At 40.0% G+C, this 19,265-nt stretch overlaps 1 protein-coding gene across 3 annotated transcripts in view; it reads left to right on the plus strand.

The window, feature by feature from the left end:
* asic1b (acid-sensing (proton-gated) ion channel 1b) overlaps positions 1 to 19,265 on the plus strand; it is a 160,823-nt gene that overhangs the window by 117,226 nt on the left and 24,332 nt on the right. Inside the window, exon 1 of one of the 3 annotated variants that reach the window (XM_034869616.1) lies at positions 17,055 to 17,878. The exons of the other annotated variants lie outside the window; for them this stretch is intronic. Coding sequence (XP_034725507.1) covers positions 17,267 to 17,878 — 612 coding nt within the window. The 5' untranslated portion in view covers positions 17,055 to 17,266. Of the gene's footprint in view, positions 1 to 17,054; positions 17,879 to 19,265 lie in introns of those variants that run through there. 3 annotated transcript variants of the gene reach the window in all.

Here is a 19,265-nt window from a genome sequence, read left to right on the forward strand (position 1 = left end):
TTGGAAAAAGGCTGCAATGAAACAAAGAGTGAAAAATTTAAAGGGGTCTGAATACTTTCCGTACCCACTGTATTTATGGTCTCAGAACTGTCACAGGAAAGGTTATTTGGAGTGACATGACATTAAACATGAAGAGCCTTTCTTAACTTGGCATTTTTCATGAGGGATATTGCAGTATCAAAACTGAAAGAAGCTCTGACATTATAGATTCTGAAGGAGAGAGCTGTACAGGGCTGCATCCTGTCACACCTTAAGTCAGAAGGCAAGTCATTAAAATCAGATTATCTTTATTCACTCCGTACTGTCTGCGCAAACAGGATGAAATGAATGACCCTGCAGTAAAATAGAATTTAAGACAGAAAAGAACATTTTAAAGATTAAAAAGAATGTCTCCATTATTGCAAGACAGTGGCATATTTTGACTTGAAAGGCAGCAAGATTTAATTTCACCGCAAAAAAGAGAGAGCAAAATGTAGCTTTGACAGCCAACTATATCTTACTCTACATATTTTTACACAGGTTTCAGTGTCTGACCCGAGCAAAATAAAAATAAAAAAAATGAAAATGCTTAGGTCAGGCATCAGTATCACAGATGAAAAAAGCGGGGTATATAGCCAATGTCCTTCAGGTGAAATAGGGCCAGCTGTCATCCTCTGTTGATATGCGTTTTAAAAGACAAAGTACTGTGACTGCAGTGCAGTCTGCCATTTTATTAGCATTAGAGGGAGGCAGTGACCAGGCTTTATTCAATGACAAACATGACTACCATGGTGCTCTGCAATACTCATTATTGCTTTCATTATGTATTACTTTGAATTACATGGAGTGCTCTTTTGCCACATTATCATCTTACACATAGTGATGAAGCCGTTGCAGATTCTTGCTTTTTTTGCATAATTGTGTTCTTATAAACCCAATTATCTTCAGCTAGTCCATCATGAATAATAACAGGTTAGAGGGTTAGAATATGTTGTTAAACATTGTATTTTCACTGTATATTACACATCAATTAAAGGAGAATTCTCGTCAAATTCAACTTGTAGGTCTGTTGTTTGTAAATTTGAAATGCTGTCAGTAGAGAGAAAAATGAAAACAATTGGTGCTGTCTACACCGTGTTATCCTCTTACTAGAGTTAGCACCAAACAGGCTTAAACAGGGCAAGTAAACATGTTCAAAATGTCATTAAAAGTGCCTACCCATGTACAGTTATTCCTTCCGAGTGAACACAGCAAATCTGCCTGCAGCAGATGTGAAAGAAATGCATGAAAGTTGTGCTAATTCAGCTGTGTTTAGTTCCGGTTTTGAGACGGCATTTAAAGAGCTTAGTTACCGTCTACAAGCTACAACACAGAAAAGAGATTAAACAAAAATATGTAGGCTATCAATTTAATGATTAAATAAGGTAGTGTCTCCAAACTTACCTCAATTAGATTTATTTTTTTTGCTAGTTGTATTACAGCACTTACTTTTAAAAATAAGCGTACGCTTGGTTTTGAAAATATGTTTGTATCTCTTTTTTCTATCTCGTTTGTAGACAGTCTCGAAGCACTCCTTGCAGTATCAACACAGGAACTGAACACAGCTGAATTAGCACAACTTTCATGCATTCCGTTCAAATCTACAGCAGTCAGATTCACTGTGTTCACTCCGAAGGAATCCTTTCACATGGCTAAGCACTTTTAGTGACATTTTGAACATGTTTAGAAGCTAAAAACACATTTAAAACTTGCCCTGTTTAAGCCTGTTGCGTGCTAACTTTAGCTGAAGGATAACACGGTGTAGACAGCACCGATTGTTTTAGTTTTTATCTCGACTGACAGACCTCCAAATTTACAAACAACAGACGGACAAGTTGAAATTGACCGGAATTCTCCTTTAAGCAGCTTATTAACTAGATCTGTGTTTAATATCGGTTAATACTTGACTTTGTCTTTGCAAAAAGACCTGGTTAGGGGAATTAAACTCTGGGCCTGATCTTTACAGTGTGTGAGTCTTGCTCGTATATATTTTTTAATTGTGTCTGCATGCCTGCAGGTTTCAGGTGTAGCTGTTACTGCAGCAAGGTTGAGGACCTGACTAACATAGGTGACAAGTAATTAATTCTTGGTCAGGTCTAATGGGATAAATTGTAGCACTTGTCAATTTAACTTGAACCCGTCTTGATTACAGCCTCCGACTAATATAATAATTGATTGTTCCTTCAGCTCTGCACGTCCATGCACCAATTATAAACTGATGCTTTCTCACTTCTCCCAGTTTCTAAAGCAAGTTTGAAATGTGTTCTGTGTTGTTTTGAAAATGTTGAATGGGTTTCTGTGGGTTGCCTAGACCATAAAACATGGGACTCAACAAGCCTTTTCAGATTTGGCTCCCTTCATGTCACATGCTGACCCGTTTTCACCCTCAACTTGGGAAATACAGAAGCTTGGACAGTGGCCCTCAGTGTCTGAAGCCGACGCACAAGGAACCCTATCGACATCTGTATGGGACGCACCGGGCTCTCAGAGCCACTGCTAACTGCAATGCTGTAAGAAGATGTATTATGAAGAGGGAAAATGGTAAAAAGAAAGGTTGGGGTAGTGGATGGGTCAAACAAACACAGAACCTCAACCCCAGAGAATGGTGTTCATGTCCCGTTTTTACATGTTGTTAAATAACTAATGTAGTGATTTAGCCCAAACCACAATCTTTTTCTAAACTTAACCAAGTAGTTTTGTTTAAAGTCCAGTGGGACTGCCTTACACGTTCACAAACTACAGAGACTACAAATTCAAAACTACTTTTGCAAAGTTGCACCATGTTGTTCTCAGAAGTCAGACTGGACGTTTTGGAACGGGGCTTAACAAGACGAGATGTTATGTAAAAAAACAAACAGATGAGTAATAAGGGTGTGGCCTATACAACATATTAGTGTTACTTTTATATATTGTTTTACCATGGTATATATCATGTGTGGTGTTACATTTCAAAATCAAAGATGACGGGCATCTTTAAATGCTTCTTTTGACCACTGTTTTTTCTACATGTGGTACGCAGATGCAATGCAACTTCACTTATTTTGTAGTAGTATATTTATCTCGATGTTCAGGAGAGCGTTGCCCAACATGCCCATTATTGATTAAAAGCAATACACCACATAATTTAACATAAATGAGACAAAAAGAGAGACCTGCTTGTTGCTAACAGGAAAGGCTTGATTGCGTCAATATAGCGGACTAACTCACTTAACAGCATACATCATGTATTTCTATCACACTTTTCTTCTGAACAGCGAATCAATAAAGTGTATTTATTTTGCGTAATGTGGCAGTTGGCAGCACCACAGGTCCCAAAGCGGTGAACACTGGACTCCTGCAACTGCCTGTTTGTCATATCTGCTAAGGAGACACAAATGGCAGACTCCATTGCTGGGAGTATTGAAAAGGGACAGGAAGAGGAGTTGAGCTGATTGATTGCTTTCTGTCTCTCTCAGTCTCTGGGGCTTTCAGTCCTTTCTCTCTCTCTCTCATGCTCTCTCTCTCTCTCTCTCTCTCTGTCTCTCCATCCACCATCTCTGTCTGCTGTTTGTGAATGTGAAAGTATGTTTCAGTGTGTCTGTCTATGTATGTGTGCACGCAGCGATGAGCTCTGGCTTCTGGCTGGGTCAATAGTGAAGTGAACACCCTGCCGATAGATGGTTTATGTTTCAGAGGTTCTGTTCCAGAGCAGAATGTGAACCCCCCTCAGAGCAGTGATCCAAATCCCTGCTTCCTTCTCCATCGCCAGCCCATTAGCTACAGCTTTCCTTTCTCCTAAGCTCAGCATTGTCAACAGAATCAGCCAGTGGCTCTGGTTACGCCCTTCCCTTATCTCCTCAAGAGCATCAGTCTGTGTACACAGGCTCTAACAGACAGACAGACGAGGGGAATATTTTCAGAGAAAGGGAAATGAAATGCCGGAGCTGGCCTTGCCATTTGGCTCTGAATGGTAAATACTTGTTATGGTTCAGCACTTCTTTTAAGCCGCCATTGGGAAGAGATTGTATCAGGAAGAATGTAATGTGATTATCTTCAAGCATATGCCATGATAGATTAGAGTTTAGCTAATTATCTTGAAAAAAAGAGTGCAGTAAATCATTATGTGTGTTCCACCAACAAAGAACAAAGACGAACTGAATATAGCATTGCCAACGTTGAGTTTGTGCTGAATGCAATCTGTTCAGTTGTGGAGCAACAGTTACTCTACATCTCATGCAATTAGGCTAATTAAACTGTCACTTCTAAAATGGAAATTGATTTTTGTGCCTCCGTTTGTATTATTAGTCATTTTGTGATTTATTTTATTTTCCGCTGTGCAAGTTGAATGCTTTCATTGGAGCTTGATCTATATTTGATTCTTGCTGTTTCATTAGTTGGTTTGAAGTTGCCCTGCTACGCCTGACCTTTTGTGAGCAAACTGAACTGAAATAATGTATTTCAAATTCCAGGTAATGGAAATGAGTTTTGTTTAAGCACAAGTAGCTACATTATAGGTTTGGTTAAAGAAAGTAGTAATTGCAGTCTCCCTGTCCCTGAGTTCAAGAAAAGTGTGCACTGCTAAAATGCTTTCTCTCCTCTGAGAGGTGACAGCACAAGGCCATTAAATATTTATGGTAACACCAAAATGCAGATAACTGTGACTTTCTCTCATATTCTCTGCCATTATTAGCTATTTTCAGATTAAAGGGTTCAGAGGTGCCCTGTTTTATGCGTAGCTATACTTACATAATTCTGAGTGCAGAACTTTATTTTTGAGTTCACTTCAGTAAGATAACATATCATACAGAAAAATGTGTAATCTCCATTTAAAGCAGTCTGATGATCTAATTATTGAAATTGGTACCTGTGATACTCATCTTTTTTCGGCTTTGTTTTCAAGGCTTCTGAGCGTTTCATTTTGCTTGCCAGCTTGTATATTTGCACTTTTGTTGGCATGCACTCACATCAAACAGTGATCACAAGGGGGCAGTGTTTTACAAATATAGTAGAACCTAAACTGGCTTTCATGGAATTCTTGGCACTGGGATGCTGCATGCTGTTCTTTTTGCTTTTTGTTTACAAGAACTAACTCAGAAATATACTTAATCCCATATCTAACAAAACCTTTGATTCCCACTGCAGTACAACATCAGAGCCTCTGAGCTGCTACCCAGTTAAAGCCCAGAAGCAGAGCTGCTGCCAGTGCCCCCATTTTTTTAAGAGCTGTTTTCCTGGGAGATTAAACTGTATTTGTGTGTTGTGGGGATTAAAAAAAAATAATATTACAAATCAAACATGAGCTGCTTTTGTTTGTTCACTGTGTATGGCCTTGGCAGAAGCCCATCCCGTGCTCATTATCTGTCTCTCTTTACCCTCCGTCTCTTTCCACTTTTTCTGGACTTGAGTCAGTAGGAGAGACACTATGCTACTCTTTCAACATGCCCTGTCTCTCTCTTTCTATCCAAGTGATGGACCAGTGTTTTCAAATGCAGCCATTTTAATTAAATCTCTCATCAGTCTTATTTAGAGGTTGGTGACAGGAGGTGCAGCAGCACTCACTCCTTTTAAGTTAAGTCCAATCCGATATAAAGCCTGGGTCATTTTAATTATAGAGATACATTGCTCCCTCTCTTCAATATCAGCCACCACGTCACAACATGCTAATTAATCATTAAAGTGGCATAAATTAAAGGATAGAAATTTTACTTCACTCTTTGACTAAGATAAACGATGCCTAATGATGTGAAAATGAGGAATACTAGAGTCTTGTGGAGCAATTACATACAAAAAAGACACATGGCAAGTGTCCTATATAGGGCCAATAGCCACTTACTAGCAGCTAATTAGGCTGATGAAAGGGCCTTAATGGCTTCCTACAGGATGGTTCCTCCTGAACTTAATATCAGAGCTGAAATAAAATGTTTAGCTTCAAATGGCAGAATGAGTGTCAGAAGAAAGCGGACAGCAAAGCTTTACTTCACTTTTAATCATATTAAACAAAGAGTGTTTGATGGTCATTTAATTGTACTGTTGAATGTAATCACTGTGAAACAATGGTAAAATAAGCTTTATTTCTATGTATTAACTGTACAATGACAAATTTAAGTACAAAACAACCTGTCTTAACTGCTGCCAGAAAACGCTTTGTACGTTGTAACCTTGGTTCTCTGAGTGAAGAGACTCTTTTTCCACCGTACATATGGAACATATAACGGTGGAGAGATAGTCTCGATATGATAGACAACGTGGACATGTTCATACTGCTGAAAAGGAACATGACCATATCTTAGGCTGAACAGTGTATTATGCTTGAAGAAAGTAATTGGTCAGTCTCTGTTTGCACTTTGATTATTGAGAGAGTAGTACTTTGATTATGGTTTGCACTATAAGTCTGAAAAGCAGTCATTACTTTTTGTTAATTTTTACTGTTTCAATTTTTTTATTTGAGGAAACTAAAATAGGTCTCACACAGCTAGGTTAGAAGCTTACGCCACATTTATTTGGTCTGGAAAGGTTAGTTATATGGGAGAGAAGCCGTTCATTTGAGTTTGTGGTAAAAACCTTTCACAGTGCTTGTTCTTCATTTACGGACTTTTGATTGAATAAAAGACCATTTTGAAAGTTGAAGTTTTCTATAAAATAGTGTAAATGTCTTGTCTTGTTCTCATAAACCCAATATCTCTGGCTCTAAGTGTCTCGTCATGCCTCTAGTATTAAAGATGAATTAACTTACCATTTATAAACGATGGTTATTATAAAGTGTTACCAAGGGATCTCTTCACAAAAAGTATGGACAGGAAAAACGAGTACAGCAGCTCTTTTAATGTGCTTATGGAGGAAGAGTTGTTCAGGGTTCAAGAGGCTGCTCTGTGTCCACCACACTCGCAAATCACAGGGTTCATTTATTTATTTTTTTAAAGATTATTTTTCAGGGCATCTTAGGCCTTTAATTGACAGGAGCTGAAGACATGAAAGGGGAGGGGGGGAATGACAGGCAGCAGGGCAGCAGGTCAGAGTCATCCTTTTAGACCAGCAGTGCAAACATTGTCCACTTCAAAACACTGTTATTTGAGACTCTGAACATATCTGCTCAGTCATTTGAAGCACTCACACTCTAGATACGAGCAGTGGCAAACTGTCTTAAATGTAAATGAACATTGAACATTGAACATTGTAAACAGGCCTGCCCTTAAAAAATATTAGTTGAAGGTTTATTTATTGAGGGGTTGTCGTTTCAACCCCAAATCTCAGAGTCAATCTCAGCTCAACAGGTCTGGTGCTTTTGCCTTTAGGCAATTCTAGGTGTGGAGCTGATTATTTCATTCAGTGCCACAACCTAATAAGCACAGCTGATGCATATCTTTACACCAATAACATCTGACTAAGTAGCATACGCTAAAAGAATTATAGACATAACCGATGGGGTGTACCCTCTTGATTCAAACCCCAACCTCTCTGTTCCCATGTTTACATCCGTACATCATTGTTCAGGCAGCATCAGACCTGGAGTTATTAGGGACAAAAAGGCAAATAAATCATGGCAGCAATTAACGAGTGTGTCTGCGACTCGCATACACACCCACATGCAAGCACACACATATGCACTAGAAGACATTAGCCATCATATTGCTTTCAGTAAATGTATTTCCACAGGGACCATTATACTGCAGATCAAAATGAAAGATCCATTTATGTGCAACCCACCGTGCAGCTGGCTTTGGACTGTTCTGTTTCATCCTTTCTGCCAGTCTCATCTTCTTCTCTGTGTGTGTGCGTGCGTGTGTGTGTGTATGTCGGTTTGTATTGGGAGTTGTCAGCCAGGTGGACTACCATCAACCACCTTCATTAGTCCTGTTTTTACGGCATGTCTGAAAACAGATATAAGGTGTTACACACACATGCGCTTGCACATGCTCGCCTCTTGTTAGCAGTTTAACAAGCTGCCAGTGTTTTTGTGAAAAATAACTTTCTGGACAAGGAGAACAGACAGAATTTAGACATATGTAAATTACAGACAAGAAAGTGTTTTGCCTTAATGTTTTCCTTCTGTCAGAATATGCTGGGTAATAGTAGCTGTGGCCTGTGATTGGAAGCTGCTCTTCAACTGGGTCGGGACTGATAGTAATAGGATGTGACTTGAAACCTCATATGAATCTCACTGGTTGAGAAGTTGATGTTATTCATGCTGAATGAAAAGGCAAAATCCAAGTCAATATATTTTGAAAGGGTACGACTTTTATGATACATCTTGTCTCGTAGGGCGGGGGGAGGTGTTGCTCAAGGCGTTATTTCTTTTAAAAGAAACGGTAATGAAAAGAAATATATTTATCGGCAGAAAGAGAGGGAAACTTTGTTCATGCAGTTGCCATTTGGGTTTGATGTTGGTTTGAAAGTGTGTACTTTATCTGCCCTTGTTTGCAGCATTTGGGAGGGCATACGTGTAAAATTGGCGAAGCCAGAGGGATGCCCATCACCCCTAATACCTGAAAGGCTATAGCATTAAGACTAGCCTGGCTTTCTCCAAATGTAAAAAATATACCTACCATTACCTCTTAAGCGCAGTAATTAACTGCACGTGTTGTTTGCTAAGAAATCCTCCAGCACGAAACTTCCCCTAAACCCATTTTGATTCCATCTGCATGTTTAAAGCACAGACATGAGAGACATGATAATGATCTCTCTATCTGAGTAGAGAAACCAAATAATTATATTTACAAAAAAGGATTTTGGATTTTATTTTTTATTTTTTATATGTTTATTATTTATCTGAGTTATATGGCCCAAATGTGTAATTGCATGCATTCTTGGACACTTTCAAAATAGCCTTTTCCACAACCACATTTATACATTTCCTAAATCACCACTACTGTGTGTGCATATGACAACCACACAATCCCGAGCGCCAGCACAGGAAACTCACCTCCACAACTAATAAAACAAATGAAGGGTTTTAGTTTTACAAGAAGGATTCATTTGTAAATGTCAGACAGAAAGGGACCATTTATTTCACAAAGGGCCTTTCATTCATCTATCCCTGAGCGGCAAATAGGAGGCATCGGGCCTATGGGGGACTTAGAGAGTGTTTGCTATAACTAGCGGCTGTACTCTGAAAGTCATTCATCAGAACCGTTTCCCCTTTCCCAAACTCTCTCCAGCCCAGCTGTCATGATGCTGCCGAGATGAATTAGCTGTGTCATCCAGTGTTTCCCTGTGCAGGCAGGGATACTTGTATTGCCCCTTAGGCTGTAAATATAAATCTGCCCCATCCAACCACAATACATAAGACTCCCAACTCCATTTTCAGATAAATTCATTGATTTGTCATACTTTGTGGTGCTGCCACTTCACAGCATGACAACATGAGGCGTTTGAGACCCTCCTGTCCATAACAAAGTGATGTTAGGTTTAATGAACTTGGTATCCAATGGATTCCACATTCCAGCTATTTAAAGTATTTAAACATCTTTTCTGAAGCTGGCCTGTGCACCCTACAGTCATATTACTGTAATTTATTTTTTAAGTGATTTCAATGCAGCAATATGTTTCCCAAGAGGGTACTTAACACCATTTTTAAACCAGCTCAAAGGCTTCACACTGTGCTTAAAACCACCGTATAGCTTCTCTAATGTACAATCACTGTAAATGGGTCAACATAGGCTTTTAAAGACTCATAATAATTTCAATATAGATCTCTGAGCTGTGTCCAATACATTTGCACTGATGTTCTATGTTGTTAAATCTAATAATTTTAGTGTGCCGAAAAAGTGCTAATAGTCAAGTTTTTTTACACTTATGTTTAAGTTGGCACTCAAACTTAGGCATCAGATCTTACAAATAAATGTAACATACTGTATGTTCCGTGGAACACCATTGAAATCATAAATACAAACAACTCATACTAATGAAAATATAATAATACTCAAAAAACTATAGCATTAATAGCAACAAACACATTTCATTGTGTAGCGATATTTGAAATTGGTACAGCAATGTAGCTCTTCCATAAAGTTGGCAGACCCAGAGACAGATTACAAACAAGAATGGTCAAAGTTGAAGCAGTGGAGACCAGAAAACACTGGTTACTACATCGCCAATGCAACAAAATAGTATTTTAGATTTTTGAAAGCTCCTTCAGAACCAAAGAAGACATTACACAACTTTTTTCACACGCTGTGTAGTTGTCCTCATGATGAGTAAATTGGACTTCTTGTGTAAAACTGGTGGGGTGCCCCTTTGTGTAGCAGTATCACGGGTTTTGGATGTTTCACAATAGCATAACTCTGCTAATCAAAACTGGGAACAGACATCCATTTAATTATTATAAGGCTGTGAAATGCTTATTACAGCAGTTAAGCATGTTCTACTTATTCACACACTTTGACCGTGTTCAGAGCCGTCTAATTATTATATTTTAAAAACCAAGTAGTTAAACAATGTGGCTCTTGCTGTAATACTTTGTATGCTCAGATTGCATTCGAGTAATATTCAGCTTTGTTTCAGTGTCACTGCCTGAAGCTCTGTGTTCACAGTCAAGCAGTAAGTTCCTGATCTACTTCCACTGACTCTTATTTCTCACATTGTTTTTACAGTAGAGTGGCACTTACGCAGTATTTGATTCTAACCTATTGCCCAGAAGATTGAAAGGCTATTGGAAAGGTGGCCTTGCCCCTTACAGCAGATCATGTACACAATTATCCTTAAAATTGTTTCTGTAAATCAGCACCTGCTCCTCTGTCAGCCTCTGCAGCTTCAACGCTGCTGCTCCCCATGCCTCCAACCTGCTTTAATTCCTTTGCTCTGTCCTCTCACCACCTCCCTCCCTCTCTCTTTGCCTGCTCCCTTGGGGATGCTTTGAGCCAAACATTTCCAGCAGGAGACAGAAGAAACGGCAGCAACTGAAAGAAGCAGAGAAAATACGGAGATCACAGACACAGGGGAGGAAAAAGGGAGGAACAACGGTGTGTGTGAGCTACAGCTCAACCGATATTATTAGGCGTTTCCCAATCTATCGGTATCGGAATTTATAGTAGTCAATTTAAAAAAAAATGTTTTCAGTTTAAATATTTATTCATCAGAATCAATTATAATGACAAATAAATGATTCTGATAAATTTTAAGATTTAAAAAAATAAAATAAACTGTCAACCATGTTATGAGCATTGGCGTTGCATAGATTGTCCACCAGAGGGCGCCGTACAACGTCCCTGTTGGCAACCGATTTTGTTTTTTGTTGTTGTGTTTTTGTTCAAAGGACTTTAAGTTTCATATCTTAAGTTTGTATTTTTATACGTTTTATTTATCAGAACATTAATCTATGTTGATGTTCCTCTGTTCTGTTGTGACAATAAAACAAATTATTATCATATTATTTTAGTAAGAACTCGTAAATAACTACAAATAAATAATGTTAGGGAAATCTGTTGTTTTGTAACGCGTTTCTGGATTTATTTATTTTTAAATATATGTCGGCCGATATTTCGGCATATCGGATTTAAAAAAAAAATTATATTTGTATCGGTATCGGCCTTAAAAATCTGGTCGGGCTCTAGTGTGGCCAGGGTTGGCTTAAAATGTTAAGACACACAACAGAGAATTGGTAGAAAGTTGGGAAGTGCATTGCGTTAATGCCTTCAGCATTCACAAACTCCAGAGAGGGAATTCATGTCACTCCCTTTTTAGATAAAGAATTAATTTAAAAGAAATCCACTTTTTTTATTTATTTGTGATCTCACTGTAATTCCAATCCTTCGACTCACCTAGAGTAGTTTTTATGCTATTATATCTCAGCGTACAGTATATCCACAGGTAGATGCATTATTAAACAGACAGGACCAGATAGAGTAAACATATTGATGGACTATTACAACATGCAATAACCTCAACTGCAAATTGCTTCCATTTCCTAAACCAGCCCCAACCTCCAACCCAATCAATTTTACCAATATCTACAGATTTACATGTGCCATGCCCCCATAGTAATTGACACATATGTAAACGCACATATTCTTTGTCTACAGTATGTATTTGCAATGTCTGCAGAAAAGAAATTCCCTCTTGCATATGCGGGTGTGCATGCATGCACAAGCACAGCAGAAACCCCATACCCGCATAAACAACATATTAGTTAAAGCTATAGTGCGTAGTTTCTGCCACCCCCATGAAGAATTCTAAGTAATGGCAACAAAACTGCTGTCGCGTCCACATGATAGAAGACTTCTGTGACTGCGCACTGCCCCCTCTCCTCCACACAGTTGCTAGTAGCCAAGGAGAACAGGAGGATTTAAAAAAACATGATGGACACTTCAGAAGAGGTTATTATCTTTACTTAAGTTTCTGCGTGGGAAAGCAACTGGACGCCACAATCTTATAGGAACACAATGGGAAATTAAATAAATAAATAAAAGAATTGCGTACAAAAAACAGTAATAATAAAAGAGACTCAAAACTACCCGGCAAGTTTTTTGTCATGTGTGTAAACTTTACAATTGCACCACAAGTTTCAATAACTATGGTTTAAAAAATAAAAAAAATAAAGTAATCCTGCCCTGAGCATGGCACACACTGCATGGCAAAAGGTGTAATCCTGGCTGGAAGGCTGAAAAGACTGATAAGATGTGACGACAAGTAGCAGCTATTACATTTCTGAGCTTGTCTGTGCCCTTTCATTCATCTTCAGTTGACTTATAAGCATTCACTGCTTCACTGGCTTTACTGATTGAAATTGAAGTATTTTTCTCATTTAGAGAAACTGTCAAAGCAAAAATCCACCCAAAAAACAGCCACACACTGATTATTCTCATTCACATTAGCTCTGAGCGATCAAGCAACTAATACTCTGCTGTGTTTAATAGCTTGCGATAGAAATTCACAAAATCAGTTTGCAACAGATACTAATATTTGTGGACTGAGAATGTTTTTGTAATTACATCCCTTTTTGTTTCATTATGGTGCCGCTGACATCTCTGAACTAAAAAATGTGTCCATAAATTCACCCAGCACAAAGTCCCCATCAGCTCTATGTTTATCAGCTCAAGGATTTGTCTTAATAACATCATTGAAATGACTTTGCAGCAGACAGATTCACACTGAAATGAAGATTTGGTTGTCTATGATTAATACTATATGTGTATTTCCCCATTACAGCAACGGCCTTGGGATGCCTGCGATCTGTAAGCAGGCGTTTTATAGACTCTAAACTTCTGCTATGGCAGTATGCACAGCATTTAAAAAAATCAATAGTCTTTTAGCTAAAGTCTGCATTTTTCTGACCAGTTCTAATCAAGAAAACATCTTTTATGGGATTTTGTTTTTATTTCTCTTTATTCATGCATGATTTAATCAGTGAGATGAGTTTGAAAGAGGTCCTTACGTTACCAGTCAGTCAATCAAACAGGATATTTATCTCAGATGCTAAGGTATTAATAGATTTAAGATACAGTATGGGTCCAAGCTCCCTAACGAACATTCTGTTTGCTATCATAATGGGTTCATTAGTGAAACTCTTCAACAGCAGTTTCAGAGCAGTGTGCATTTGTTATTCTGTTGTTGTTACACTTGCTGTGGGATTGTGTTTCTCTGTCAAACCAGTACATCATTATCCCTTCACCCAGACGGATTAGCTTGTTGCTACGAGCCTTTCCTCCGATACGTTTCTCTCTTGATGAGCTGACTGGGGGAAACAGGGCTGAACAAATGCTATTAAATGCCAAAAGTGTCACGATCTATCTCCAGTGAATTCTGATGCACCACCCAACAAATAAAATTGCAAATTATAAATTCTCAGCTCAAATGTTTATGCTTAAACTTTAGTCTCCGGTTTATGTTCTTAAGTTATGTTCTTTCTTCATGTTGTCTCTTCACTTTGTTAAACATGAGTAATCGCCTGTGTAGAAGACTGGGTTGTCCTCAGGAGGAACATTATGACGTGTGTTACAGTATAGTCTATATCAACAACGTTTTATTTCCAGGGTTGTTGAGGTGCCGCCAGATGTCCGTCGCCTTCTGCTTTCTTTGTGTTGGCATTTTAAACTCTGGTCGATTTCTGAGGACTATGGTTAACTGCTCCTCAGATCTCTGCAGGGGAAATCCAGACAGCTAGCTAGACTATCTGTCCAATCGGAGTTTTCTGTTGCATGACTAAAACAACTTTTGAACGTGGATGTTTTCCACCAAAACAAGTTCTTCCCGAAGCTTTTTTTGCAGTGGCACCGTTGCTCTGTCCTACTCTTAGCACCGCCTAAGACGATTTTGATTGGTTTGAAGAAATGCCAATAAACCAGAGCGTGATTTTCTCCCATCCTGGAATGCTGTGTGGACTAGCCAGACCCTCCACCGCAACGCTGTAGAGGAAGATTTGGCAAAGTGAGACTATTTACAGAATCAACGCCAGCGAGAAAATGAGGTGAGAAGTAGGAGTAAGAAGGCTATATCCAGAAACATGGAGTGAGATATTAAACTGCTGGTAGTTGACTCATGTAATCTGTTTCTAGTAGTGCTTGACTCTTGTCATGTACACTCTATGTGCACTATCATGTAGTCTGTGGGTGGCGGAGGTATAGACTGGACAAATACGCAGTACAGAATCCCTCGGAATAACACCAAAGTAGTACCAAAGTGTTAGGTGTTACTTGGCCTCTAGTGTGGAACATTTGAGAGTCAGTTTCTGTATCCCTTTATTAAATTTGCATGCCCGCTCCTACAAACAAGGTATCCTGCCTCTACCCTGTTGTAACCCATGGGAGTTGTGCTCAAATTACACTATTGGTGAATGATTGAAGATTGAATTATTTAGATCTTTTATCAGAATGAACATGAATCCCCTCCAAATATCTTGCTCTGGGCTCCTTCATCAAAACAACTCATCCAACGCTAGATTCCCCGGTTACATCAAATCCTAACCATAGTTTATGTGTCATAACCACAATATAAACATACTAGTAGTAGTCAATGCACACAAACACCCGTACACACAACTAATAAAGTATAACTTCATAACAATTTGGTTGAAAAGTCTTGGGATGCTCAAAGTGAAGAGATTTCAGGAAAAAGGTTTATGGTTTCCAACCGGGAAGCACAGAAATCAGCAGTGAGCCGTCAATCATTCTCTGAGATTCTACCTCTCCCAGCTGTCCGCCTGCCTACCTGGCTGTCGCTCTTTCTCCGTCTGCGTTCAAACCTTACAAAGTTCCACATCTTTCATTCATCAAGAGTTTTATCCAACTTGTAAATTCAATTTGAACTTTTTGAAAATATTCAATATATAGTCATTCAATTTAAAGCTGGCAATTCAGTTTAGCATCAACTTTTACAAAACCTTTCAAACAATGTTGATATTACAACTTCACCTTCTTCTTACACATTAAAGCCAGCAATTCAGTGTAGTGACAGCTTTCCAGAAAACCTCAAAATATTCCTTTTGTGTCATACATTGCTGGTAATTAACATTTAATTGAAATGTATAGTAACTTAAACCAGTCCCATTTTTCCTAATCTCTATTCTTTCCTATTCCCACTATTTTCACTACTTCACCTTCTTCTTGTGCATTAAAGCCAGCAATCCAGTTAATCTTTAGCAATTTAGCTTTTCAACATTCAAGCATTTTCTAGTTTCCCCTCTACTGTTCTGTTTACTCCCCCTGGTATTTTATTAACTCTGTACACCATTTTCTCGTTTGCTTGGTCACTAATGAGACAATACACTTACACAGTTTATTCTATATACCTGTTTCTACCATTGACTCCTGACTCGTGACTGCAAACCATTGCAGATGGGATTCTTGAAGGATTCTTACGTTGTGTGGGTGGTCAGTTTCTGTTTTACCTAAAAAAAATAAAGTGGTCTAGGTAATCTGGCTACATTGTTTGCTTTTTACAACCTGTCTGATTCTGATGGTCTCACTGCTGGTGTTTTGAGTTTTTTATAGTCACCATGTTCCCAGTCTCAGATCTCAGCAATTGCCCAAATGCTAGAAACCAGATTTGTTCTTTAGTTGAGAGAAAGACGAGACTCAGAAAATTGATTCACTACGTAGACCTCATTCATGCTCTCTTACTCCTCTCATTTACACACTTTCATTCTCCCCTCTTTTCCTTCAGTTACACAGTAAACTACATACACCTACATACATACCATGCCCCCCCCCCCCCCCCCCACCACACACACACACACACACACACACACACACACACACACACACACAGAGAGAGAGAGCGAGAGACAGTGTTCGCAAAAGCTTTGTCAATAATGTGATAATGCAGTCAAGCCTGTGTTGCCTGACTGAAACAGTTTTCGCTCATCACAACCAAACATTCAGGGTAAAACAACAACAACATTAATCTAAGTTAGGCTCTTAGGGACTTTGGGAGATCATTTAAAGATGTACAACATGATTTGCTTAATTAACCAGAAGCATCTTGACCTTTTTGTTTTCTCAGTAACCTTTCACAGCTTTCACTTCAGAGAAAACTGACAGTTGGGAATGTCGTCTAGTGTGCTGGCACCTGAGAGTCACCAAAATGTTAAGCATCTGGTGAACATTTCTTGCTGCACTGTAATATTTAACATTCAAATGGTGGAACAGTAATGAAATAGACTCCTGTCTCTACAGCATTGCCCTCTATGATGCAGTGTTCAATTTTGAGGAAGAATACAAATTGTGAGCCAGGAGGGATAACCGTGCATGTGTGTGTGTGTGTGTGTGTGTGTGTGTGTGTGTGTGTGTGTGTGTGTGTGTGTGTGTGTGACGGGCTTGAAAAGGAAGACAAATTTTCCGTAGCTACTGAGGCTAATGATTTCATTCAGCAAACAGCACTGAGGATGAGAGAGAGAAAGAGAGAGAAAGTTGCAAAAAGACGTCTGTGTGTGTGTCCTATATATATTTACATATATTATGAATAATCCCCAGGACTCCTGTTGCTGCACAGTACTAAATCAACTACTAACCCCCCCCCCCCCCCCACACACACACACACACACACACGCACCCCAAACACCAGGCTCGGGGAGCGCTGTGCGACTGACAAAAAACTCCCCCATCACCGCCACAAGCCAGGCGCACAAGCTGCTGCTTGGAAGACCAAGCAGAGCTGCGTGCACTTCTCTCTCTATTTCTCTCTCTCTCTCTCTCTCTCTCTCTCTCTATGTCTCTCTTTCTCTCTCTTTCCAAAGTCTCTGACAAACAGCAGCCATCTGAGAGCGCAGAGGCGAGTTTAGGCGCACTGTGCCCACAGCGGGACCGATGTTGAAAGCGCGCACAAGCCTCCCTCTAAAATGTGTCAATGCGACTCATCCGGATCGAAACCGAGACCGGGCTCCTTCACCGAAGCCGGGAAGCTCTTCTTGAAACACACCACCTTGCATGGTTTGAGGCACATCTTCCTCAGCGGCTCCTACCCCCGGAGAGTTGCGTGGCTGCTGGCTTTCCTGGCAGCCTTGGCTCTGCTCTTCACCTGGTCCTCAAACAGAGTGCGGTACCTGCTCTCCTCGCCCGTGTACAGCAAGGCGCACATGGTGTACGCCAAGCGACTCGTTTTCCCCGCCGTCACCATCTGTAACCAGAACCTCCTGCTGCCGCGGCGCATGAAGAAGACGGACATATTCAGCGCGGGGAGGTGGCTGGGGCTCTTTGGGAGGAACTGGCAGGTCTCCCCCGCTGCGAGAGAAGCGCTCACACATCTGGGAGATGGTGGAGGGGGCGCGGGGGGCGAGCCGCCCTGGTCCCCGCTGTCTCGGATTTTGGACTTCAACCACTTTCTTCCTCCTCCGCTGGAGTCCCAGCCGTCCATGAGGCATCTGCTGGACCGGCTGGGACACCAGCTGGAGGAGATGCTGTTGTACTGTCGCTACCAGGGAGAGCTCTGCGGGCCGCGTAATTTCAGCACCGTGAGTGTGTCGCCAAAGTTCATTTCTTTGTCCCCCCCCACCTACAGGTTGATGCGCCTTTTTCAATCTCTGGTATGATTCAGGAGGTGTTGCTTGTAAATGCCTGTCAGTATTTTGTATGTGTTGAACGGATAGATATCAACTGGCTACGTAATGAATTTGCTTTGGACACATGAAGTCAACAGGCCATGAACACAATGCGCATTCCTCTCCACTGTTGCTTGGCAATGCTCCTCAGTAGTTCAAATAGGCTTACTCTCTCGTTTTACTACTTAAGCACACGCCAAATAAATGCCCCTATAATTAATAATAATATTATGCTGTTTTGCACTTCATACTGAGTTCATGTATCTTACATAATTGGATTTCAGCTCAAAATACATATTTATAATATTGCTGCAGTATTCCTGTTGCTCTACTTAACTGACTGATTGACTAGCATTTTAAAGTGATTATTTTTAAAAGCATCTGTTCTTTGTTCTTTTTTGTCTCTCTATCTCTCATTTAGTCCCTCTCTGATTTTGTCTCACTGTTTCACCCCACAGACATAAACCTTCTGTAAAGTTATGATTGTTAATTCCAGAACAAACAATATCAAAAGTTGCATAATTTCATTGGAGTTGCAGTCTTCTGCGTTTGCCATATGTCTTAAACGGGTCCGTCACCTGTCGTCCATCACTGCTGGATCAATGTGTGTAGAAGCCTATGCTCGCAATAGACCAATCTGCCTCTAATGAAGACTTTTGATTCATTTAGCAAGGCTTTACAACTCTCCCCGACACTGTGATGGAAAACAGTTAGTGCTGGCCTCTACGCTCCATCATTGCGTGAACAATGTGAAAGCCAGCATTCCTCTCTCTTTCCCACCTCATTACCCAGATCTGTTTTCAGTTAAGTAGGTTTTTGTCTAGTGTTTGATACACTGTTTGATGTTGGGGAATCAGCTTTTGCTGTTTGGAACAGGCTTGTTGTTTTGAGGGTAATTTATCAGTTGAATCTGCTTGCCTTGGTGGTGGCCCTTACTCTCTGTGTCATCAAACCACATCCCCCAAATAATCCATCAAGCAGATGCTTTTCCTTTTTATTCACAAATGTATAATGCATCTGGAACTACAAAACAAGTTATCACAGTCAAGCACACGTCTTCCTACCAACATCTTTAGGAATGCATCATGCTGTGCAAGGACCAAGCAACAACAACCTATTTCAGAGATAAGCATAATGCCGAGCTCTGAGTTTTGGGGATACATGCTTGTGCATGGATAATCGGTAATGCTCTGCTCGCTCCAGGGCGGCCACCGGAAGCTGTCGAGCATGAGTCAGGCCAATAGAATCAGTCCCACTTGAGATGTGAGGTGTGACCATTGAAAGCTAGCCTGTCTACATA

Source organism: Etheostoma cragini, chromosome 4 (assembly GCF_013103735.1).
Source record: "Etheostoma cragini isolate CJK2018 chromosome 4, CSU_Ecrag_1.0, whole genome shotgun sequence".
Taxonomy (NCBI): domain Eukaryota; kingdom Metazoa; phylum Chordata; class Actinopteri; order Perciformes; family Percidae; genus Etheostoma; species Etheostoma cragini.